At 39.2% G+C, this 26,661-nt stretch overlaps 1 protein-coding gene across 2 annotated transcripts in view; it reads right to left on the bottom strand.

The window, feature by feature from the left end:
• Window positions 1-911: 911 nt before the first annotated feature.
• Window positions 912-26,661, bottom strand: part of col8a2 (collagen, type VIII, alpha 2) — a 57,888-nt gene continuing 32,138 nt past the window's right edge. For both annotated transcript variants that reach the window (XM_082187069.1, XM_082187068.1), the window contains exons 2-3: window positions 8,333-8,513; window positions 912-4,973 (exon numbers count right to left, since the gene is read on the bottom strand). In XM_082187069.1, the coding sequence (XP_082043195.1) occupies window positions 3,061-4,973; window positions 8,333-8,486 (2,067 nt within the window). In that variant the 5' untranslated portion in view covers window positions 8,487-8,513 and the 3' untranslated portion in view covers window positions 912-3,060. The remainder of the gene's footprint in view (window positions 4,974-8,332; window positions 8,514-26,661) is intronic.

Below are 26,661 nucleotides of genomic sequence, written 5' to 3'. Positions count from 1 at the left end.
TGACAGTTGTCCTGGTTGATTTGTTTTGGCACTGCCACCAAAAAACTATTGGCTTAGCAGCTAGTAAGACCGTCTTGGCTGAATGTTTGTGATTATATTACAGAGAATATTGATTGTCAATTTGTGTCGTTATGGAAATAATAATTATTTGGACGCTTGGACAACTGTACAGAAAATCCAAACGCAGTCAGTTTTATATAGCCTAATGCATTTTATTCTTTGAATGGAAAAATGTCATGTTCACAAATGTAAGTTTCCTGTAAAAATAAATAAAAATGTTTTGTCTTTCAAGAAAGAACTGGAGACGTATATTGACGATTTTTAAGAAAATAAGTTTTCTATCAAAGATTCCAAGATTCCAGATTCGCATTCCAATTTCCATTTTTTTTTTGTGGAAAATTATATATTGTCTATTTAATCCAAGAATATGTATTTGCAAACACTTTATTCCAATACTTTGTGGAACATTAAACATTGTTTAATTAATCCAAGATAATATATTTGAGAACACTTTATTCCAATACTTTGTGGAAAATGAAATATTACTTGTATATTATTGTTAAAATATTAGATTTGGAACTGATTTGAATATTATAAAAAAATGTAGACCATGGTGGATGTATCCTTAGTTACAGGTGTGATATTTTGAGCCACCTTTTATCACAGGTGATCCTTGTAAGCGACACTGGAATGGAAGTAAACTCCCCCTAGTGTTAGTCACATCATTTCTTTGGATGGACAGTAGCAGAACAGCTTCAAGGATGTTTTTGAACATACCGAATGTGTTGATTAAATTGTATAGTATATTAACTAAATTTATGAGATAAAATATCTGAATTGGACTTGTCAATCTATGATTACTAGGTTCTTTTGGTCTTATTAGGGAGAAAAAAGAAAAGAAAAAAACACCCTTGATCAAGAAAGTCTTTATTGATGTTGCATCTGTACTGTCAAGATACTGTCACGCTGACAAAATATGTTCAATCAAAGAGTGCATTTAATACCCAAAATAGATTGCATAACGTGAATGCAATAAGACAAAAATTCTTATAGATTGATAGATACATTATAAAAGAAAGAAAAACAATGGTAGTGTGTATTACAAACTCCTCGATGCTGTTCAATATAAGGTTATTTGTACGTTCACGGTTACGGTGCTTGGACATCTATCACAAATGTATAAATATGCCTTCATTAAGTTCATGTGCAAATGGGATTGGTTGTTTCTTTTAATTTGATTGATAATGAACAAATATCCCGTGGAACAGAATCAAGGCTTTTTTCCTAGTTTGCTTTGAACGACAAAAGTAAGACACATAGTCTAAGCAGATTTGAGATATTGCAGCACAACAAATGTTTTAAATCTTCAATCCATTGCACACAAACAATATACACTCATCATAGAAAATAATGGTCACAGTGTTAATATACTGTACAATAAAAAGGTCATCAAATACATGCTGAAATAGGAAAGATCTGGTGCCAAGATGTCATTCCAAAGTGAATAATTTCCATTTGAAGAAACAAATGTCATGTAACTGTGTACGGAAAGGACAATTCAGTGAGTGAGTGTGTTTAAGTACTGACACTCCTTTAGTCTGTTTCAGGTTTCATCATCCTACATATTGGTCAAACAAACAGAAGCAAGAGAATTTCTTTCAAGAGGGACTTTTTCAGTCACTTCAGTAAATGTGCAAGAAACAATTTCTTTGTTTGTAACCTTTCATAAACACCACAGGAGCAGTGCTATCATAGTGTGATGTATCCAAATCATGTAACTTCATAAATGTATCATCTTAGGACATGCATTGACTCATGTTAGAGTCAATCATGTCTGTGACATTACAAGTCAATCAGTCCAATGGGAAAATGAATGTGATACAAAACAGTCAGTCAAATGTGTCATTGTAAAAGCAGCAATGAGAAAAAGAGTCATAGAATGTAAAACCTTTAGAGTACACAACGCAGTAGTTTGGATTTGTGGTGGAGAATTGATTTATTACAACAACAAAAAAAGTCAGAATTATATTTTCATACTCTCAATCTATTAGTAGTCCCTTACTCACCAATGTAGGCTATCCTAAGATTTTGATGAGAAGCTATACATTATGTATTAGCTTTGACATGTCATGATTTTTAAAGTATGAAATTAGTGTCACAGAAATTCCATTTGTTTTTGTTTTGTTTTCTTGTAATGCAGGCACTGTCATACAGCTGTCCTCTTGAGGCCTTCATGATCGCTACTAATTCAAACTTGGCATGTTTTGAGCAATGAACTCAGTAAATCAAGTAATTTTCTTCTCAAAGACTCTCAAACACAACGTAGTTGTCGCAGAAACAGACAGATTAGCACATCATTTTTGCTTTAACAGTAAATCAAACAAAACATATATACCTAATGACTAACGCAGATAGATAATTACCTGTCTGGCATTTAAAAGAAAAAGAAAAAAACAATATGGAACTGAGGATTATTCTTTAAATTACGAATGTATTTAAACATACAAATACAATAACAATGTTGTATAGAATGTCTGCATTCTAAAAATCTGCAATGTGGCACAAATCAAGTAGCCTGTGTTATATTAGGAAAAGATATAGGTGAATTTGACTGCAACCAGGGGAACATACAACCCCAGAGTCAACGTGATGGAGATCAATGGGAGTCAGAACATTTGGCAATGTGTGCAGTCACACGGGTAAGTCTTTAAATGGTTACCTACACATTGCAAAGTAGTTAATAGTCTGATTGCGATACACAACAACAACTACAACAACATCAATAAAATAACACCATTATATCAACATCAACAAAAATAGCATAACAGTTATAATAAAATTATCATATAGGCAGGAAATAACAACACTTAAAAGTAAAACAATGATCAAATCAGACATTTGAAAGAGAGGGTTAAAACAGAGACAGCATGAATTCTCCTTCCTCTGCTTCGAAACTCAGCCTTTCCGTCGTTCAGTAAGTCTTTCTTGTCATCTAGTTGCTGTTATTACAGATGTTGCTGCAGGGCACTTGAGCAAGCAATTCTCCGCTGAGACGGACCGTTATGTGGGGCACAGGAGGAACCCTGAGAAGGACGAATGGATGTACTCAGTGGAGTAGAGCCCGTTTGCTTGGTCAGAGGGCATTTGCACCCAAACCTGGTCATTCTCCTTCAGCTCCAGTACTGCACTACCTGAAGCCTGGTCCATATAGCCCTTTTTGTATTCATCATAGGTGTATGTAGCTGGCACACTGTTTTTATACAGTGCCACCCACAGGCTGGTTCCCTTTACATGTACATGATAAGCAAAATAGTAGACTCCAGGCAGTGGGCTTGTGAAGATGCCTGTGGCAGGGTTGTAAGCATTTTGCCCATTGTACAGAGTTCTGTCGAATTTGATTGGCATTCCAGATGGTGGAAATGGTGTTGTCAAAATGGCGGTAAAAGCAGGAGCCACGGAGGCAGAGAGCTCAGCCTTACCATAATGCGACTTATCACCATTTGGTTTTGAAATTGATTCTCCTAAAATAGTTGGCCCTTGAACTGCTAACTGATTTAAATCACCGTTAGGGGGGCTGGGGGGGCCAGGAGGTCCAGGTGGACCCGGAGGGCCCTGCATACCGGTAAGTCCAGGGGAGCCAGGTTTTCCTGGAGGTCCCTGTGGACCAGACATCCCCTTGTCTCCAGGTTTTCCAATTCCTTGGGGCCCTGGTGGACCTTGTTCGCCTTTCAACCCTGGAACACCCTGAGGTCCCATATGACCAGTGGGGCCTGGGAGTCCAGGAATCCCTGAATTGCCACGTTGCCCAGGGGGGCCTGGAAACCCATTCTCACCTTTTGGACCTGGTCCCCCAATCAAACCAGGATTACCTGGCAGACCGATGTGACCCGGTTCACCTTTAGGTCCAGGTTTTCCTGTGGCCCCGTTGAGACCAGGAGGACCCTTATCCCCTGGGAAGCCAGGCTTTCCTGCGAGCCCACTGGGACCCTGATCGCCTCTAAGCCCTGGCAAGCCTGGAGGTCCTTGTGGGCCATTATCTCCCTTTATACCAGGCATCCCATGTTTCCCTGGAAGACCCAAAGGACCTTGTGGACCTGGAAGGCCTGGCTGTCCAGATTGCCCTATATCTCCTGGAAGACCTTCCATCCCAGGTTCTCCTTTGTCACCAGGGGCTCCTTGTAATCCAGCAGGCCCTCTGTCTCCTTTTTGTCCTAAAAGCCCTGGTTTACCATAGCCAGGGGGTCCAGGAAAGCCAGGAGTTCCTCTGGGGCCAGCCTCACCTTTTGGGCCCATCGAGCCTGGAATACCTGGAACACCATCAATTCCAGGTTTTCCTAAACCAGGTGCCCCCGGCTGCCCTTGTAACCCAGTGGGACCAGGTTCCCCTGAGACACCATGATCTCCTGTAGCTCCTTTATCTCCTTTTGGCCCCACAGGCCCGGGCAGTCCATCAATCCCTGGTTTACCCAACCCAGGGACACCTGGAGCTCCTGGAGGTCCTTGAAAGCCACTGGGTCCCCTGGGACCTATTGGACCCGGCTTTCCATTGCCATTTTCCCCTTTAAGTCCTTGTTCACCAGGAATACCACGTCCACCTTTAGGCCCCATCTCACCTCTTGACCCTGGCAGGCCTCTAGTACCAGGTAAACCTGGTTTACCATTCAACGACAGACCTGCTGGCCCAGGTGGTCCTGGCTGACCTGGAAGTCCCCGTGAACCTGGCTCTCCACGAGGCCCAACCTCACCATTTAGTCCTGGAAGTCCTTTAGGTCCAATTTTTCCTGGTAAACCTGGTAGCCCTGGTTTTCCAATCCCAGGGAATCCTGGAGGCCCTTGAGGACCTGTCTGACCATTGAGACCTGGTTTTCCTAAACCTGGTTTGCCTGGTAATCCAGGAGGTCCAGGTTGTCCCCTTGGTCCTGGTTTCCCTTGAGGACCTGGTTCTCCTTTTACGTCCATCATGGGTGGAAACTCTGCAATAAAAAGAAGAAAACAAAAAATAGGGACTATGATTAAACTTCATACCTATGATCCTAGAAAAAGAGTTTGTCAACGTGAGAATTTATTGTTAATGACTCTTAACCATCACATAAATTATTGTTTGGAGGGAACCCTAAAGCACTAGTAGGACTACAAATATGCATTGTGTTTTACTCCACATCACGCTCAAGTGCCCTCTGAATGGCAGCTACGCAGGTATGCAATGAAGGCCTACAGGAAAAATGAATGTGTTTACGGACAAAACATAAACAAAGGACAAGGACAAACTTCTCAACAGCATTTGACCTCACTGGAATTTCAGCAAGGGATCTGCAGTGACGATATTTGCCAGCCGTGTTTGGACAAAGAACTACCAAACTATGTAAGTCAGGAAAACAAAGTTACATTCCTTTCAGTTCTCAACAAATGTTTTGAAAAATGAGTTCACACTTAACAGTACATTAAATTTAGCCTGTAAAATTGTCAATTTCACTGATCTTACAGTGTCCTGACTCCTGACATATTCAAAGGTCAAAGTGACTCAATTCTGAGAGAGAGAGAGAGAGAGAGAGAGAGAGAGAGAGAGAGAGAGAGAGAGAGAGAGAGAGAGAGAGAGAGAGAGAGAGAGAGAGAGAGAGAGAGGGAGAGAGATGGATCCACTTCCCTGTATATCTTTTTTTTGTTTACATCCTCATCTGTAAGAGTAATAGAAAGGTGTATTCTAATTATGAAGCGCCCTCAAGTGGTACAATAATTTATAGCATAGGCCTAGGTTAGGAGGAATGATTTAGATCAGTGGTTCCCAAACCTGTCCTGAAGGCCCCCCAACACTGCACGTTTTCTTTGTCTCCCTAATCAAACACACCTGATTCAACTCATCAGCTCAATTAACCCATGTGATAATGAGCTGATGAGTTGAATCAGGTGTGTTTGATTAGGGAGACAAAGAAAACGTGCAGTGTTGGGGGGCCTTCAGGATAGGTTTGGGAACCACTGATTTAGATCTTTACACTACATTTTACATAAATATACATTATTTTGTTTGCTATGTAAATTATATTCACTTACTACATTTACGTAGGTCCCCCTCTAACTCTGTTTCACAATTACACCCTTTTTATTTCCTATTAGTTATCTATACACCCAGAGCATGTTTTATTTAGAATGTTTCTTTTTTATTTTTTTTTATGAAAATTGCATTAGGTTTCAACAGAATAAGCACTATGCAATATGACAGGCACTTCTCAAACAAACTCGTTCTTTCAAAAAATCTTTCAGAGCATAAGTGCATGTCTTCCATTGTCCACTAGATGGCAGTGAGCACACAGCTTTTCTTTAGAGGTTTCTTGAGTCCTTTGATTATGAAGGTCTCCTATACACATCACTTTAGTTAGTTTAAATTCTCCAAACATTAAGTACATGAATGGCAGTTTTCATTACATGTTCCTTGATGCAATGCAAAAGCATTGAAGTAATTGAATAGAACTGTATTACGGTTACCATGATACATGTCCAAATACCATGCTACATTTAGGTACTTTTTAAAGAAAAACTATTAAAATAAGTCAAATACACACATACACAGATGCACAAAACTGACTTTTTAAACAAATGAAAAGAGTTACCATATGCTAAGAGAATCAATCATTCCAAAGAGGCCAATCACAAGCAATCTTTATCAGTATACCACGAACATTCCAAGACCTCAATAACAAAGAAATGTACACAGACAACACTGTCTATATCTATAATCACATTTAGTTCACTGATTTTGATAATTTAGCATTCAAGTTACACTATTTATAGTACTTTAGTGTGTATAACTCTTTATTATTATTATTATTATTTTAAGTTTGTCTGAGAGATACCAGTCTGTCTATGCCTCTAAAAACTGCTGGGTTGTTTCAACCCAACTTTGGGTCAAATATGGACAAACCCAGCAGTTGGGTTACATTTTGTAATTACATTTTTAACCCAACGTTTGGGTTTGTCCATATTTGACCCAAATTGGATTAAAACAACTCAGCATTTTAAGAGTATGACAATTGACCATGTAAATCAGATAGGTGAGTCCAGAACTATTCCAATTGACCTCAAAGGGATAGTTCACCCAAAACTAAAAATTCTGTCATAATTTACTCAACCCCATGTAAATCCAAACTATTCTTTCCGAGGAACACAAAGGAGAATTTTCAACTGTTTTTGTCCACTGGACTTTTATTACCATATTTAGTATGGATACATTCTTCAAAATATCTTCTTTTGTGTTCCAAACAACATGAGGGTGAGTAAATGATGACCGAATGTTCCTCTTTGTGTAAACTCTCCCAAAGACCTGAACTATCAGAACCTTACACAACTATCTTACTCTGTACTCTTTTCTTTGCTGTATTTATCCTCCCTTTACCTGTGAATCTTCAGCACATCACAACAAAGAGCTTTCCATCTGACACTTCTCTGGATTTCTCATCAGCCCAAGGCTCTCTTGACCCCTCCTACTTGTTTCTGACACTGTTTTAACACACCCTTTGATTCCCTTTAGGTTTAGACTATATGGACCTGTGATATACTGCTCCGAAGGGAGGTGACTTCACCCCACTGTCCCTCTTTCTCTTCCTCTGACACACTCACAATGCCCTCTCGTATATCAGAGAGGAGAAAGGAGTCAGTGAACGGCAAACCGCTCTTGTTCCCTCTCATTGTTCATCTCCAATTCTCTCAGTCTGACAAACTTCTGGCTCCCTGACTCTATTCTGCATGAAGAATCTCAGTTTTGGACTGTAAAAAGTGAATACACTAAACTGTTACAAAAAATTATAATTCAGCTCATAATTAAATGGTATTTCGATGCAAAAGTCTTATTCACTAACCTCCTGAAAACCAGTCAAGTGTTTATGAGTGAGTCATTGTTTTTAAATTAATCATAAAGACAGTCACTTGTTTTGTTCATGAATAAATCAGTATTTCAAACAAATCAGTCTAATGAATTATTGAAGTCACTCATAAAGACACTTGGTGCCACCTACTGGTGTAATGATGTAACCTGCAGAAAAAGTCACTGAAAAATTCCCACAAATGCACAGACTGACAGTCTGTCCAGAACTAACACATTCACGCTGAGTGATACAAATAGCAAAAAGTCTCAGTGCTGTCAGACCAGAACTAATCGTATATAAAAATAAGATATGTGGTGCAGTTGAGTGCACACATATTTGTAGGCCTGTTCATGCTGTAAAAAAAAAGAAATTAATTATTTTATTCAGACACATTGAATGAATAAATGGGTGGATGGGGAATCTAGATAGATATAATAATGGATAGAGAGATGATTTAGCTAATTAACAACACTTACCAAGATACTGGCCCTTGCCTTCTCTGAAGGGTGGCCCAACAGGCCCCTTCATCATGGGCTGCACGTATTTCATCTGAGGCAAGGGGGCGTAACCTCCACCCAGGACATGATTCCCCAGCGTTAGCAGGACACACAGCACTGTCAGCATTGTCATCGGCCTCTGAGATCGCGAGCTTCCAAACTGCAAAGAAAGAAAGAAAGATCACTGATTCACTGATTTTGGATGGAGGGAGGGGTCATTTTAAATGCAATTAAAAAAATCTAGGGTTGCTGCGCTTGTTTGTAGGGCTGCACAATTTGGCCAAATGTTGTGTTTAAATATCAATATGGATATAAAATAATAATAATAATATATCACATGTAAACGAACAGTGCTGCGCTACACTCTGAAACACGCTGCACAGGCTTCTTACTAAGATTTCACTAAGCCATAACATGATTTCGGTTTTATTTTGATTAATTGAGCAGTCCTAGTGCTGGGTGTTAGACGTTTGTTAAGGCTATATACTTCAAGCAAAATGGAAGAACGAACTGGTGTGACGTCATTTCGAACAAAATCAGGCCAAAATGAGGTTCGTTTCTGGAGTTTGAAACAGCTTGCCGAAGCGAACCTTGGGTAAAAGTACGCTCTGGCTGGTAAACACCTACGAACAACCATTGGTCCGTGGGGATTACGTAATAGTTAGGTGTGCTTTAAAGGGTTAGTTCACCCAAAAATGAAAATTCTGTCAGTAATCACTCACCCTCATGTTGTTCCAACCCCGTAAGACCTTCCTTCATCTTCGGAACACAAATTAAGATATTTTTGATTAAATCTGAGAGCTGTCTCACTCCTCCATAGGCTTCTAAGACATTATAACTTGCTGGCCCAGAAAATGCATTAAAGACATCGTTAATATAGTCCAAGTGACTACAGTGGCTCAATCTTAAGTTTATAAAGCGACGAGAATACATTTTGTGCGCAAAAACCCCCAAAATAATGACTTTATTCCACTATTTATTTATTTCTCTCTTAGCCTTGAGTTTTTTCACGTAGTGTTTTAGCGCAGCGCGTCTGTGTTGCACGTCACCACGTAGGCTCACTATTGGCCGACACTGGTCATGTGTGTCATGCTTGTGACGTACAAAGGGGTGGTGGTGGCGCAATGAATAAGACACATGCCTTTGGTGTGAGAGACCCGGGTTTGAATCCACTGTGAGACACCAATGTGTCCCTGAGCAAGACACTTAACCCCTAGTTGCTCCAGAGGCGTGCGACCTCTGACATATATAGCAATTGTAAGTCGCTTTGGATAAAAGCGTCAGCTAAATGAATAAATGTAAATGTAAATGTACAACACAGAAGCGCTGCGCTATTACACTACGTGAAAAAACTTGAGGCCCAGAGAGAAGGAAATAAATAGTGGAATAAAGTCGTTATTTTTGTTTTTTTGCGCACAAAAAGTATTCTCGTCGCTTTATAAACTTAAGATTGAGCCACTGTAGTCACTTGGACTATATTAACGATGTCTTTAATGCATTTTCTGGGCCAGCAAGTTATAGTGTCTTAGAAGCCTATGGAGGAGTGAGACAGCTCTCAGATTTAATCAAAAAATATCTTAATTTGTGTTCCGAAGATGAACGAAGGTCTTACGGGGTTGGAACAACATGAGGGTGAGTAATTACTGACAGAATTTTCAATTTTGGGTGAACTAACCCTTTAAGGCTCCGCCTTCTTTGAGGTGGAAATCCTCTCCGGTTAATTTCTTCTGTTCAGTCCGTCGAGACACGAGTAAAAACATGAACACACTGAAGAACTGCTTTATAGTAGAAACTTAAGTAACAATTCTAATTGAACACATTGAGACACTGAATAAACGCTATATAAATAAACGTGTCATGATTTTACGGGAGTGCCGAATTGTAGAGCTTCAGCAAAAAAATCCACATCACCATGATCAGATGCTTTCTTAACTGCGGTTTTCTCACCGCTGTCATTTTTGTTGTGTGTTTATTTTGTTCTTGAGAGGAAAGGCCGCGGCACATATTAACATATTCATCTAAACGCCGCTCTCAGCAGCATGGGAAGCGTCAGGATGTTGTTCACTAACATTTTACAGCTGGTCACATATTTCAAACTTCTTTTCACCCCTAAGTGAAGAACGAAAAATAACACCGTGAGTATCGGGGCCTTTACTCATTGCATAATGTTTTCATCCCCTCTTATAGACAGAGTTCTTTACTCCATGTTCTTTACTCCGTTACTCATTTTTGGATACCTTATAGAGCATTTATTTTCTCTTCACGCTCCCGTTTATGTTGGCTTTACCAATGTGCTCGATTGGATTTCAAAGTCCTACGCCAGTCAGCACTACTGCTAGTAGTTGTAATACTGAGTGACAGTGGCATACATAAATGTGCTAGCCTGATCAGTGATGCCTGGCACGGGACATAGCACATGAAAGTTCTTCTCAGCTAAATAGAAAATAACCCCTAACACCGGTCCAAAAAAAAAAAAAAAAAAGCCCATCATATAAAACCTTAGAAGTGAAATGTTATGTTAGGCCTTGTTTCAGTACTTTGTGGAAAAAATCACAAAATCTTTGGGTTCAGTTTTTGGGTTTAGACAAGCAGCCTAGTCAGAGGTACATGGTCTCACTCGAGGGCCTGCGGAGATGCTTACAATGAGAGCCAGGAGGATCGTCCTACATGGCTGTCTGTCGGACGGGTCACTGGGTAGTTATTGACCCCATACAAGTTACGCCTGGGCGATGAGGTACGGATGCCAAAGCCTAGGTAGGGCTCAGTGCCTCAGCGTTTGTTTAACCAGTCATTCCCCAAGACAGCTGCAGCTGTTTGCTTTAATTTACTGCAGGAAGGAATGATAATTTCATCCTCATGTTACTCGCACCAAATATTTATATTTACGCAGGTTTGATCAGGTGCATGGGAGAGACTGGCTGGGAGAAGAGGGTGCTGATGGCATCAAGTTGGGGTTTAACAGTGGGGATATTGAAGATGTCAGATTACTTCGGTCTGTCTGCTGTCTGTTCCTGCATTCTCTTGAGTGCTTGACACAGTTTGAGATTTGGAAAAGGGGGGTAATTCATGATACATTATTAAAGGGATAGTTCCCCAAAACTGAAAATCTATCATCATTGACAAAAACAACAACAACAAAAAATGTCATTCCAAACCTGTATTACTTCCTTTCTTCTCTAGAACATATTTTTTTCCACTGTAAAATGAGTCAATGGGGTCCAGTGTTGTATTGGACCCCCTGATTGTCATCACATGGGCAAAAACTGTTAAAAAAAACATTATTCCAATGATCTTCTTTTGTGTTCCACAGTGGAAAACAGTTGTACAGGTTTATTAAAGTGAAATATCCCGATTATTACAGAAGAAAGGAAATCATACAGGTTTGGAATAACATGAGATTGAGTAAATTAAGACAGAATTTAATTTGGGGGAGAATAAAATAATAAATAAATAAACAAACAAACATTTTATACTTTAATACATAAAATAAATACAATTCTTAACTGATATTTTCTTCATATTTTCTTAATTTTTCTTAAGATTTAGTTTTTAAGACAAAACTTTAGAAGAATTAAAATTATTGAAAACATATTTTCTAAAAAAATCATAATAATTAACTTTTTAAAGTTATGATAACCTCCAAAGGTAAGATGTTTAATGAATTCATTGGTTTGTTTCAAATATAAAGCATTACAACATAACACTACTATTTACAATTAATTTTATACTATTAATAGTACATTTTACTATTTATCTAAAGAATCTGACCTCAGACATATTTATGACCAACTGTCCTGTGCTCTGATTAAATTTGGCAGATAGTTTATTGATTGAAACATCAACCAATCTTTCACTTTTGTACCCTGTGTTCTCCCAAGAGTGCCTAACCTGTGAAACTTATGGGACAGAGCTTAAAGTCTGCTGATCTTAAATTCTGCCCAAAAGCACATCGACATCCTATCCATGGCCTTCACAGTTCACAGGTTTTGGTTTGCCGTTCTCAGTGGACCTGGCCAAGCCAAGACACATTCATAACCTACCTCACTTCCTATTTCAATGTGCTGTGACAGCTGAACTCTCTCTCGTAACCGCAGGTTTGAACACAGAAACTCACAGTCAGCCCGACTGCATCTGCAAGCATGAGACTTACAGGTCAGCTCAACTTTCTCCACAGTGCCACAGCTCAGCAAGAGACTCTTTAAATTCAAACCAAAGGTTAATGGTGCCCCTTTCTCAAATATAAACCATTTCCACAATTTAAACAGTAAGAGGCTCCTGTAAGAATCATATCAAAGGTTTTACACATTTGAGGCCCTTTCCATGAATAGGGTACAAAATCATGTCTAAAACTCCTTAAAAAGTATTTTTCTTTTCAACAAATGGTCAGTGAAAGAAGGTGCTTAAGCTTCAGGAAATGTTACATAAACCATTTATTTTATATGGGCTTTACAATTTTTGGAAGGGTTAGTAGTGTTGGATATGTAAATAAATAAAAATGACTAAATTTAAGCTTAAAACATTAATTTGTGTAACTTTTCATTTATTTATTCTCTAATAAACAAAATATTTTAATCTACTAAATATATGTGTGCACAAACGCGCACACACACACTGGGTTCCATAACCCTAACCCTATAAACAAAATACACACACACACACACACACACACACACACACACACACACACACACACACACACACACACACACACACACACACACACACACACACACACACACACACACACACACACACACACACACACACACACACACACACACACACACACACACACACACACACACACACACACACACACACACACACACACACACACAGGGTTTCCATAACCCTAACCCTAAACACAACCCTTACAGAAAACTTGCTGCATTTTTACATTTTCAATAATACATAATTTAGTATGATTTATAAGCGTTTTTCCTCACAGGAAAAAATACAATGAATTAGACTAAACATCAATTCAGCAAATTATGTCAAAGTATTATGAAAATACTCTTAATTGAACAGTAACAAAATTATTATTTTGATTGTTTGATACTGTCAAGAAGGTGAGGACCCCAAAATCCCACCTTACATAGGGGCTGCTTTTCATGCAAGGCTAATTTTATGTTAAATACTATCATATCGAACTGCAGACTAAAAATGTGCATCTATTCAATCAATCAATCAATCAAATCAATTAATTAAAGGAGGGAGACTAAATGTGTATTGTGAAAATTGTCTAAGACAGATACTAGAAATGCCTGTGCTGACCGACAAAGGCAAAATGCAAGAGGAAAGTTAACATTTAGTTTGTGCCTGTGTTAGATCCGTGGAAATCAAAAAAGAAAAGTATGGCAGAGCACATGTCCATCCATGTTAAACCACATCTGCAGGGAACCTGGTCCAACTGCAGCTCCTGCACTAGCTGGCCAGAGAGATGAGAAAAAAGCCAGACATGGTCAGACTCGCTGTGTTTTCCCAATCAGCAAGACTCCAAACGGGGCACTCTTGCGCCTGTTTGCTTTGCCTAATTCACTGTGGTTCACTGGCGTTTCCCTCTTTTATCATTTTCGATTTTCATTTTTTTATTGTTATTCTTACTGGAATTTCGGTTCAGGGCTCTGCTGGGCTCCGGCAGGACAATTTGGGGCTTTGCTCCGGCCTTGAAGCCCTCCTACAGTGTTAGCGTAGTGTTATGCTTTTTTGCCACCGAGAGAGCCGTACAGCGCTGCGGTTGCCATCTTATTTTACTGCCGCGTAAGGATGTGCAGTCCCAAAAACCATGAGTGAGCCTGGGTAATTAGTCACGTCTGTGTGAGCATCTGTATTTCTGCTCGCTAAAAAACTTGCTTCCTCCTAGTTCTCACATGTAGCCGTTTCCCCCTCCAGGAAAAACATGATCACAAGTCAAAGTCACATAAGCAGGGAGGCCAAGAGTAAGAAAGAGAGATTCAGACAAACAGGGCAAAAACAGAAAGCGACTGAGAGCATTGGTGGTATACAGCCAACTTGGTTAGTAGTTGAATAGTTGGCTGTCATTGGTGGTGGTAGGGGGGTGGATGGCTGAGCCTTTCTTGGGGGTTGTGGTATTGTGGGAAGGATAATTTAGACGTTCTTAACAATGTGCCTCGCTCTGAGCAGGCGTCTTAACACTAAAAACGATCAGAATCAGACATTACCCCTGTTCCACAGGCCGGTACAATCTGTTTATCTAATGTTTTTCTTGAAAAGCTCTGCAGACGCAGTAAAAAAGTCTCACGCAATCCGTCTGGCCAAGCGCTCAGCCATGCATGCGCACACTCTGTGTTTACAGCGCACAGCTGAGGTCTAAAACATAGATATGCACATAACAATGAGCGACTGCCAAAATGTCTATAACACAAAAAATAAGGAGCTTCTGAATAACTAAAGCCAGTCACAAGCATTAAAGGTAAAGCTATCTGAAAGAGAAGAAGACTTTGGCAAAAGGTGGTGATGGTTTATCTAAAACAGATCTATAAAGACGCACTTGAGTCAGTTGCACATTAGAATTTACGGTAACAGCTAACAACATTTCAAACAGAAATTGTTTTAAGAGCAGAAAGAAAAATAAGGAAGCATTTTCCCCAGACATTACACATTTTATGGCCTTCCCACAGCGAGTCGGCCTCCAAATCAGAATAACAACATTCATTCACCAAGACCAAAAATGAGCTTTAAAAGCATATCCATGTAATTCACCTCTAATCAGTCCTGTGAAACTCAATCAGAAAGACCTGTCCTTGTGCGAAAACAGGAAAATAAGAAAAACACAACGCATTACTTTTCGTTATACCACTTTCACTTACTGCATGCTGGCAGAAAATTTGGCAAAACACTGCAGGGGCCAAAACCTACTGGCAGTAATCTTTAAAAACAACATGGCAGCTCAGGTGGTAACCAAGACACCAAACCTGAGTGAGCCACAAGTAAACAGCTCAAAAGGAAGCTATTCCCACTATTCATCACCTTAAACAGATGTCTCTTTCCATGTTTACCCTGGAGCGGTTAGACTTTTGCTGAGAAATAAACGAAAATTGATCAGTCCAAGTAACACGGAGAATGAGTAAACATGGTTCATTACATATACTACCGACATTATAACAATAAAGCGGGTTGAAAATCGACAAAGTTACACTTTTTACTAGCCTGGATGCCAGCCGAATTAAGCCCCACCCACTACATTTGAGGTCGGTCTGGACTTGATCCGTTGTGGAGCAACTATGCTCGAACCAGAGCTGTTCGGACCAATCAAATTGTCAGGGCGGGCTTTATACGATTGAATTCATACGGTTAAATGGTTGAATTCGTTTACAACAAAGATGACTGCTGCTGGAGAATTGAGATGTGTAGATTCCGCCATCGCGTCTGTTATTAATACGGCGCATTAATTTTAAAAGAGGAACAGAGAACCACGATCAAGAAAGATGAGTCGATCTCATCTGGCTGATCGGAAAGATGGCCGATCGGAAAGATGAATGAAGAACATACGTCACTTACTCAGTTGCTCTGATTGGTTGTAGGTCTATCCAATTGAGTGCAGAGGCATTTTCTTTCCTGGTTCGGTTGAAACACGCCCCTTAATCACAGCCCAATGGAGCAGTATCAGACTCATATTCTGACTAGATTCTGAGTACGACGACGTCAGGCTAACTTTTTAACTTTTTGCTGCTGCGCTGCGGTAAGCTTTATGCGTGCGCTTGAGCACTTAATTTGCATTTTAAAGGCTCATGTTTAGCTTTTCTCTGTAATGTAGCACAATATTAACAACAATGTTTCATATAATATTCTTTCTCAGCCCTGAAACATAAATATATACTGGGCTTGGTATCAGAAAATAGTTAAGTCATTAAATTAATGTCATACATGTGAGACTAGCCGACTAATAGCTTAAATGAACCACTATTAATAGGAATTTGTTTTCAAATATTGATGTTTTCAAATGATAAAAAGCAGTGAAGTTTTATTTTTTTCAAATAGTAATAATAATAATAATATACAAATACATACTTTTCAAGAATTGTATTAAAGGCACAATATGTATTTTTTTTTATTTAAAAATATAAAAAATCACTATATCTATGTTATATATTTTTTAAAGTTGTGTATTTACATTATCCCGACAGTTCCAATTAACTTCTAAATCCAGAGAAATTAATATTTTAATTCGAAGACACGGACCGTGTCTTTATTTCCGTTTTGTCGCCGTCAATGGCGTCATATCCGTGTTGTCTCTGGTTTCCGCTCGTGCTGCCATGGCAACCAGAGCTATGAACCAGAGCCCTCTGATAGTAACCAAACTGACGCGGACAACTGTGTAGTTCGCAATGTCTATTTGCACGCTGTTGTTGTTTCGTTCAAACATTATGGACCATGGCAAGCAGACTTTGGATAAAAAAGGAGAACTAAACCGAGAATCAATATCAGCGCGGTGTTTTCGAGATGTCGAGAGCTCCCATGGACACTATATAAACGAGAGCTCCACGTCCGAGACTTCGACAACTCCTACATGTACTTTATTAAACAGGTGAGCACATTTACATAAAACTAATCAAGGTTATATAGTTCAACAATGATAAAATGTTAGAATAGGATCTGTATGTTATTCTAATGTTGATCTAGCTAGCTTACTGCTAGTCTCATACAGACAAACTGACGTTAACACATACATTTCAACACATTCAAATGCAGTTTAGAGTGATAGTGTAATGTTAGACCAAGTGAAACAGCGCTGCGTTACCTCTCAAGTTTAATTTGTCTAATAAACTGACCTGTGAGTAGTAATTCTGCGTGTAGTTCGGTAGAATGAAATGTCCATATTCCTTTTATATCCGCGGGACTCGCATCGCGTGTGGAGCTGATAGCTGTCTCTTAGCAATCCCGAACTGCTTCATATCACAGTCATGATAAAAGCATCGATGTATTCAGTAATCCATTTACATTATTAGATCGGTCGGCTTGACGTTGACGACAAAATCCATAATTCATAGCAAATGTTGCGTCATCAATCTACGCCTTTGTTATTGTAAATAGGTTAGCGACCCCTTGTGGAGAAAAAATCCCATATTGTGCCTTTAACTTAATGTGCCATTATAATGCAGAAATTGCAAGAATATATGAACTGCATTTTTTTATGCATTCATGACATTGGGTCTCAAACCAACACATACACTCACAGTTTCAAAGACAAGGCTTAAGCCTAATCCCAGATTAAAATGCATGTTTGTGCTGTTTTAACTGACAGCAACTTGCACCAATAATAAAATATGTCAGTGCCATTATTTTGGTGCCTATTTAATAAGGCATAAATGTCCTAATTAAAATTAGGTCTGATCCTTAATCTAAACCCCGTCTATGAAACCAGGCCAGTGTTTTAGTGTTTTATGAACGTAAATGAAAGTGTGTCTGTGTGTGGCATGCGAGAGAGCGTGTGTGTTTGCACAGTACAAGCACATGTCTGTTTGAAAAGCACCATGCTTATGGAGTCAGTGAGAAAGGCGGAAATTGGGTCTGAGAGTTTTATTCCATAAATCAACTTTTCACCACGAGTTAAATCTCAGGAGGGGTCGAACGGTGCTTAACCTGTAACGGCCTCCTCGTCTGCCAATCACATATCGCTCTTTTTCCCCCCTATATAAACTATGTAATCGGCTACCCTAGTAACTATACAGCACTGCACAAACATTTAGGAACGCGGAGCTCATTTCCAACACCCTGCACATTTACTTTCTCTGATTGCATGGCATATTAGCGGCCACCGTGACCTAAGCCCAGTGTGGATATTAAAATGGAGGTTTGGCTAAATTGGCTCTCAGAGAGCATTTCTCAGACACGTTGACGTTGACCTACAGAGCAAGTCTCAGAAGCAGACGGGTAATATGCAGCCGTCCCCCCTCTGTGACAACATTTAACAGAATCGGTCTATAAATCATCTATTTAATGCTGTCAGGGTCCTGCTGAGGTGTGACTTAAGCTGCTGTTTTGTTTTTCGCCCCTTTCCTTTTCTCCATCAGTGGGGCCTCCAGCCTGCCCTAGGGCCCCATAGATGTTATGCAATGGCCCTAAAGCCAACGCTCCTGTCAAGTTAAATGTGACAGATAAACAGTGAATTCAAGTGCCGCACTTCTACGGTTTAACCTCTTAAAATGGGGTTTGTGGATACTGTGGGAACATGTTTTTCTCAGGTAGTTCAGTTGAAGCTCCCTCTATCGTGCCCCAGAGGAAATGTTCTCTTAGACACAGTAAATAACAGACACTGGTCATCTTAGCTGTCTCGACTTCTTGGCTGTGCGAATGATGCACATACCTTTCGCAGTCTCGGGAATACAGCAACGTGATTTTTTTTGCCACATGCCTTCTCAGACACACACATGTAGAATACACAAGAAGTGAGTGTTTATATAGGTTACACCAGCTGGACCATTAGCACAGGTGCTCCTATAGGTTATTATGGAGAAATTACTTTCTGTTTGGGTTTAATTAGACATTGGCCACTGGGGTGTCACATCTGAGACCATAATGAACATATGTTGTATTACTATCCCTTCTTCATTTTACTCTTTATCACTCATTCTTTTCAGATTTAAAGCTTTATTCGCATGATAAACAAGGGAATGCATTGCTAAAGCATTATATAAAAAAAAATAAAAAAAATAAAACTTGTAGTTACTCTGAATGTCGTGTAAATTCAGTGCATATATACAAGAGTTTCATATCAAGATTTTAATTCTGGGAAACACTAGCAGCTTGCTATGCTACAAGCATAGTAGCATACACTGGAAGAAGTAGGCTATTACAGCTACCATCAAGCTACCCTTTAATAAATTACCTAGCTAAACTACAAGCTACTAACAAGAAATACTTCAATCTAAATACTTAGTTTCTAAAAACTAATAAAACTACAAAATTTGTGGCAAATAATGACAAAAAAAGTGATGTCTGCTACTCTGCTACTTAAAGGTATAGTGGAGGATTTTCTTTTTCCGGGTGGATCATCAAGACTATTGGTCCTCCTAATTGTCAATCATTCTGGTGATATGTTTACGTAAGGCCGTCGTACGTGCTCGTCCCTAGGTAGTTTTCGCTTTCTGCGCATGCGCACTTTCAGGTGTATATGTGTGGTGAGCTACGGTTTCAGCCATTCATTGAAGCACGCCGTTCTCACCGTTTTTTTTTTTTAAATGTCTGAGGGTCGCAAGAGAAAAAGTGTCTACGAATTGTATGACAAGAAGAGAAAGGCCTCTGAAGAAAGAAACAAGACCAGAGTGTTTTTGGGAGAATATTTCACACGCTGGCGTGCGCTAAAAGCACAGGTTGGGCTTCCCACTGATGCCTCAGTCACGAAGTTTCTACTCGACAGGTAAAGTTTGGCATGCTAGTTGGAGAAATCCATTTAAAATCACTGCTAGTAAAAGTTAATGTAAGCTATGATTAGCGATGCTTGCCCTGGCACAAGTCACGCACCGCGCAGACATGGTAAACATCTCAATTTGTCTAAAGTAGCCTTATGACCAAATGGACAAAAGGTATCACGCTGAAATGTTCTAAAACCTTGTGTGTTCATTTTTGATAATTCCAATGTGTTCACCATAGTATTTATTACACAAATGCAACAAGCTACTTCTCCATTGCAGATCATGTCTTGAGTCCTCACTCAATCGATCAGTATAATAATTAAATAAAACACGGAAGGGCATTTGACATTTTGAGAACTAGGCTCGTGCATGCTCTCTCGTGCACACGTTTAATAGGTGTTCCCTCTCGGGAGCAGGTAGAGTGTTGCGCATGTGCATTTTTTTAAAAAGTGGAGAGGGTGGTTCTTTTCTAAAATTCGGGAAAATCCTCCACTATACCTTTAAAAAATAGCGTTGGAATAGCAAGAAAATTGCATTATTTTGAAAGTGACAAGCCTGTCTTCCTTACCTAGCTAGGTGTGTCTGTTTTTGACAATGCCCAGTAAGTGGCACAAAAAGAGCGTTCAGTTTTATCCAAAACCAATAAATGCGAATGTGGCAATGTTTTATTTCATTAGTTGTTGTATCTATCATAGTTCGGAAATGAAATATCCGATTAGTGTTCCACCTACACTAAACTCAATGCTAAACCGAACTGATAATGTTAGCAAAAGCAAACGTGAGATAAAACACATTTGCTGAAACAATTTGTATGAAAAGTAATTACATTTTTACTGCCTCTAGTGTTCACTTTACTTACAAACTTTAGTAAATTGAATGAATAGGTACATTTTTGGAGTTTTGCAAAAATATAAGTAGAGGCACGTTTCTCCAATAAGCCTAGTTTGCCAATGTTAGACCCAAGAAGCCCCTGCTGGTAGATGCCGTAGCTACACCATCTGGGACAAAAAGACCATTTTGTCATTGGCATTCAAAATAAAGAATTTAAGATTAGTCATGGACAGATATTTGGCCTATATTCTTATGGGGAAATAGGGCTCCACTTTACTGTGTTTTGTTAGAACAGCCCATTTTTTAAAAGTATTTTTCATTTTGTGTCTTCATAATTTTATTGAGTCCATCTGAACTCCATTCGCAGGGATTAATCAAATATGTTTTGGTTTGTGAACAAAGCCCTTAGACTAACTGGCTGAGCACATCTCTTCAGGGGCCTGTGGAGGGTCGATGAGTTTAGGTGTGTAAAGAATCTAATGCCCCTCACTTTTTCTCCGCCGCACATTGGCCTGTTGAGTAAGATGCATTGATATTTTTTCAGCTCATCTTCATGAATTAAACTACTCTGTAATTTAGTCATTCATAATGGAAAACAAAGCAGGGCATCTGAGTTGAGCATATTGAACACTTTAAGAGACAGAAAAATGGCTGTGGAGAGAGAGAAAAAGTAAAAAGTCTCCAACTGAGAGTCACTTTGTTTTGTTAATTGTGGAGAAATATCCGATTAAGACAGCTGCAAATACAATCCAGGTGTTAGCTTCAAAAAAACGCTTAGCTTACAGGAAAACGCTCACATTCTTTCCTATTCCACATGAATATGAAAAAGAGATTTAAAAGCGCTTTAATCAGGACTGATGCCTGGAGGGACAGTTTTCTTAGAGTATGAACAAATACTTGATAAACAGATTGAGGGTGCTGAACGTGTGTATGGTACGTGTAAACAGACAACTGAGAAATAGCTGATAATTTAAAATCAGATTAGTATGTTCTGTTTGTCCCTATGTTGCCTGTTCTCACAGAAAGCAAAATGTTTCTGAATTGACTGCTCAAAAAAAATAAAAAATAAATGTTTTAATAAAATTTGGTTGAAACTCTTGGGCGGAGTCTGAAATCACCCCATATACCCTTAAATAGGGCACTATTTGAGGGGAGAGCCATTTGTAGTGGTATCCGAAACCCTTGTGGACGTTATCGAGTGCATTCATTCAATCAATCACATAATGCATTCCCACGTCTTGCCAGAAGATGACACCCGCAGCTGAATCATCCATTTTCCAAACCGCTGGTCCAATGTGGGTACAACGTATCCAAAATCATACAAGTATACATCATTTTGAATTGATTATTAATTAAGGTTTATAAATGCTAGTTTCCATGATAGAGTTCAAAATAAATCTTTACATTACTACTGGAGCTGCCAGTTTGCCAAGTTTCAAATGATTATTAAACAGCAATGTAAAAGCGGCAGGCCTATATTAGTGGAGTAATGTAGGGAATAGTGAACATGGGCCTAGGGGGTGACTGCGAACACAGAATACGATTGCAAATAAAATATACAAATGAAAATAAAAATATATATTACACAGCCACTCCAACAATAAAAATATATTGTAAGTAATAATCCAATAAGGAGCACAGTTTGGTTGACTGGCATGACCTGTGCTCTGGCTGTGTTCCTGTTGAGTATGTCTGGGTGTCTCTCCACAGACACAGACACAATCTGATCCCCACGTCCTTCCTCACCTGCTCGGTCAACAGTCTCTGTTTTTCCCCTTACCACTTTTTCTTTCTCGCTTTCTCTCTCCCTTTCCTTTTCTCTCTCACTTCTCACTTTCTCTCTCCCTCTCCTTTTCTCAACATCTCTCTCCTCTTTCCATTATATGTCTTTTTTGAGGTTGAGCTGGCAGTCTCTTTCTCTCTACTTATCTGTCTTTTTCGCTACAAAATGATTTTCTTAATTAGCATTTTTTTTTCTTGTTTTCTGTTAGAAATATCAAAACATTCTTTGAGAGAGAAATTTGTGCACACAAGAGACTATAGAAGCTTGTTTCCGCTACAGAATAAAAAAAATACAAAAGGTAATTGTGACAATTCACAATTCTGACCTTTATTTCTTTGAATGACCTTTAAAAATGATCTGACAAAAATCGGACTTTATAACTTGCAATTGCAAGTTTATATCACAAATTCTGATGAAAATAAGTCAGAATTATGAGATGTAAACACCTTTTTGTGTTTTTTTTATTCTGGCATGTTCATGATAAAAGTAGTTATTTTTATGAATTAATAATCCTTTTGTAACAGATCTTTTCAATTGTTTTGTTTTAACACTTCACAATAAGGTTTCATTAGTTAAAGCTGCAGTCCGTAACTTTTTTGGGTTAAAAATTATTCAAAATAAATTTTTGAGCAAGTACATAACCATCCAGTGTTCAAAACTTATCTGCTTGCCTTAGCTCGATTAAAAACGGTAAGCTTGTAATAATGTTTTTAATTCCAGTGGTACTGGTGGATTTCCACAGAAAATCTGAGCATTCTTTGCGTCATTACGTCACATCTGTACACTTAAAGAAGGTGTCTCGGCTATAGGCAATGTTGCGTGTGAGGATGTTGGAGGTGGAGATTCATAGCCTTTTCTCACAGCACTTGATATAATTAAACTTATCCATTTGATGGCGGATCCAGAAAGGTTCAAACGACAATCACCAGTGACATTGTGACATTGATTAGTCTTAGTTAATGTTTATTTCAGCATTTACTAATACATTAAAATATATATTTTTTTTAAAGTAGTCAACTGACTGTGAACTAACATGAACAAACAATGCACAACTGTTTTTATTACCTAACATTAACAAAGATTAATAAATACTGTAACAAATGTATTGCTTATGGTAAGTTCATGCTAGTTAATACATTAATGTCAACAAATGAGACCTTAGTGTAAAGTGTTACCGACTTGGTTATTCTAGTTTAAAATACCAGTCTTAATGATTTGTTGGCCTGAACTGGACTGATCTGGTTCTTGAGAACTCAATCCATTTGAAGCAGTTAACAACTCACTGGAGGTGATTTTTACTTTCAAAATGTTTGTGTTTCACAGAATTAAAAAGGTCATACAGGTTTGAAGGTCACCGTGATTTTGCCAACCAACATATTTTGTTGATCCTGGAAGTGGCAAAACATTCCGAAATTAACCCAACCCATAACTTATCCCTAAAATCAAAGGGAAATGAAATGAAATGAATAACACTGATGTAGAAGCACCCAACCCTGGGATTAAGCCTAAACTTGGCATAAACTGTAAACTTGTCGCTCAGATCTGATTGGTTGATCGAAATGTTGTCCCAGGATCAACAAAGAACACTTAAGTGTGTAGTAGCAGCTGGGGCAGAGCATTCAAAGAGCAGTCATCAGCTGGCTGTGTTTTGTCTTCGCAGCCTGTGCCATATATTCAGCCTGGGTGACGAATGGCCCGCTCTACTCCTCCATGTGGGTGGCACTCGTCAGTGGAGCAAGACCTACATGTGTAGGTGAACTCCTTGTACATACCTATGTCTGATGTGAATGTGGGGCCCCAGGATTCTGTCAAGCTAAAATTACTCCGGGATTTCTACAGAACGAGGAACAGTCCAGCTCCAGTGTGCATTGAGAATGATAAATGAGTACTGTACTTAAATCTTGCCCTTCCCTCAGATCATCCAAATATTTTTCATTCAGCTCATCCAGTCACAAAGGATAAGCTTTCCTCTGTACAAATAGGCACAATTACAAGTTTCTGGAACCCAGGCCAATGGCTACATGGATTTAGACTTGTTTTAGCTATACAGGGTGTGAACTTATGGAGTACCAAATAATTGGCATCCACCAGGGGAAATCACACTTAATCCTAAGGTTCACTGTTCTCTAGAACTGGAAAAATTCGGACTTCGTTGCAAGTGAGAATCGCTTCCAGAAGGAAAGCGAGAAACCTGCAGGTTCATTTCTATTATGAAATTCTGATCCACTGCTGACACACCGTTAACATTCTTGCTAAACTAACATGGCTTGTGTTGGTGCTGGCCAAAGCAGTCTGCTTGCAGTCCACGGCAAAATAGAAAAGTGATTGTTGTTCTGAGCACCTCCATCTCCACCCACTGCAGATACAGTATCTGACATGCTTATTAGGGTTGGTGTGGCATAGTTAGCAAAAAAGTTTCTGTACAGTGCAAGTCATGATCAATCACCATGCCATTGTGCAAGACCACCAAAAATAAAAGTTCTGTCATCATTCACTCTCCCTCATGTCGTTCTAGAACCGATGGCTTTCTTCAGTGGAACTCAAAAGCATACGCTGTTCACTCTGTACTCTCATAACATACAATGAAAGTGAATGGGGACCAAGGGCTGTCAAGCTCCGAAAAAATATAAGTAAATAGTCCAATAGGACTCATCAAGTCTTCTGAAGTCATACAATAGCTTTGTGTGAGGAAGAGACTAAATTTGATGTAGTATTCAATGGAAATCTTGCCTGAAAACTGCGGTCAGGTTAAATAAAATTAATTATATAGCGCTTTTTCAAGATACAAATGGTTTCAAAGCAGCTTTACAAAGCATGATGTTAATGTTCATAGTTTGCATTTTGTGAGGACATATGTTTATCATCTACTTTCATTATATGAAAAATGGCAGCTTGGACAATCTGCTATAAATATCTATGAAACTATAAAGTATTTTGGAGAAACAAACTGGCTTTTCACCCTGCACTTAACCCCAGGTTATCGTCGTTCTTAAAACCGCTTTTAACCCCGGGTAAAGGAGCGTTTCACACTTGAAAATTAGGAGCGGGGTTAGCACCGACTTTTACCCGGGGTTATGAAACCCTGCTCTGGTTAGCAACACTTTTTGCGGTGTTAACTCCGCATTGCGGTGCCAAACTTGTACAGTGTGAAACAATGCGGTGTTGGAATGTTACAACTAGATGCTTACAGTAGCAACCGACAACCAGTCGCGTACCTTATATTCACGTGCTTTGGGCAGCCACGGAAACAACATGCGATATACAGTCATTTCTGCGTATGATAGGAAACTAGGGTATATGACCAAGGGTTAACTATTTAAAGTGTGAAAAGCCCTAAAGACAGCCATATAGGCATGAAAACATGAATAATGATTTTTTGATTGAACTATTCCTTCAATCCCAGATTTGCTCAAGGGGGATGGATAAAAACGTCTGCTAAATGACTACTTACAATCACTATATCACTGTGTCTGATGGGTATCCAAGACACATGGAAATCCTCCATTGTACAGTATTATCACAGTCTGGATGGTAGAGAAAAAGATTCAGGGTCTGTGATGAGAGTGAAGGGTGAGAGAGTTTGGGGATTATAATTTAATAAGAGCCAGGAAATCTTTGTCAAACCCCCTCAAGGGGATGAAAAGCTGTGGTGTTCTGTGGCAGACAGCAGGATCTCACACAGTGAGACAGGTCTGCTCCTCTGACACAGGGATGAAAGGCCAGCTATATTAGCGTCACAAACCACAGCCAAAGCCACTGTCTGAGGTGGGGATACACTGTTCTGAAGCCTCTTCCATCATTCTAAGAGAGAAAAATATGGGAAACTGCACGTTGCTGGATGTTGACACATCTTACTACTCAACCAATACTTTCTGGAGTCCAAAAGCACATTTTTCAATCTATTCAACTGTTTGTCAACGTACAACACTGTATTAGAAAAAACCTTGGAGAAACACTAAAAGTATATGCATTTCCGGATGAATATATTTACTCCAGAAGCTCAAATTAAGTAGTAAACAGGAATAGAATTGCAGTTTGGATTTGAAAGGAAGCGGAATTAAAATGAATAGAATTCAAATAATTTGTCAGAGCCGATGGCCAGTGCTCCGACATGTTGAACGATTGTGCTTTGGTGACCCGAGTCCCGGCTTGTGGTCCCTTCCCTTCCCGACCCCGCCCCCTCTCATTTCCACTTCACTTCCTGTCCTCTCTCCAGCTATACTATCCAAATTAAGGCAAAAACGCCAAAAAGATGATTTATATAGATAGACAGACAGACCCCTGGACGTGGTATTTTAAGAGAAGCAGAGCTCTGCAGA

This window comes from Leuciscus leuciscus, assembly GCF_965113295.1.
Source record: "Leuciscus leuciscus genome assembly, chromosome: 12".
Classification (NCBI taxonomy): Eukaryota; Metazoa; Chordata; class Actinopteri; order Cypriniformes; family Leuciscidae; genus Leuciscus; species Leuciscus leuciscus.
This window is presented reverse-complemented; position numbering and strand designations above follow the sequence as displayed.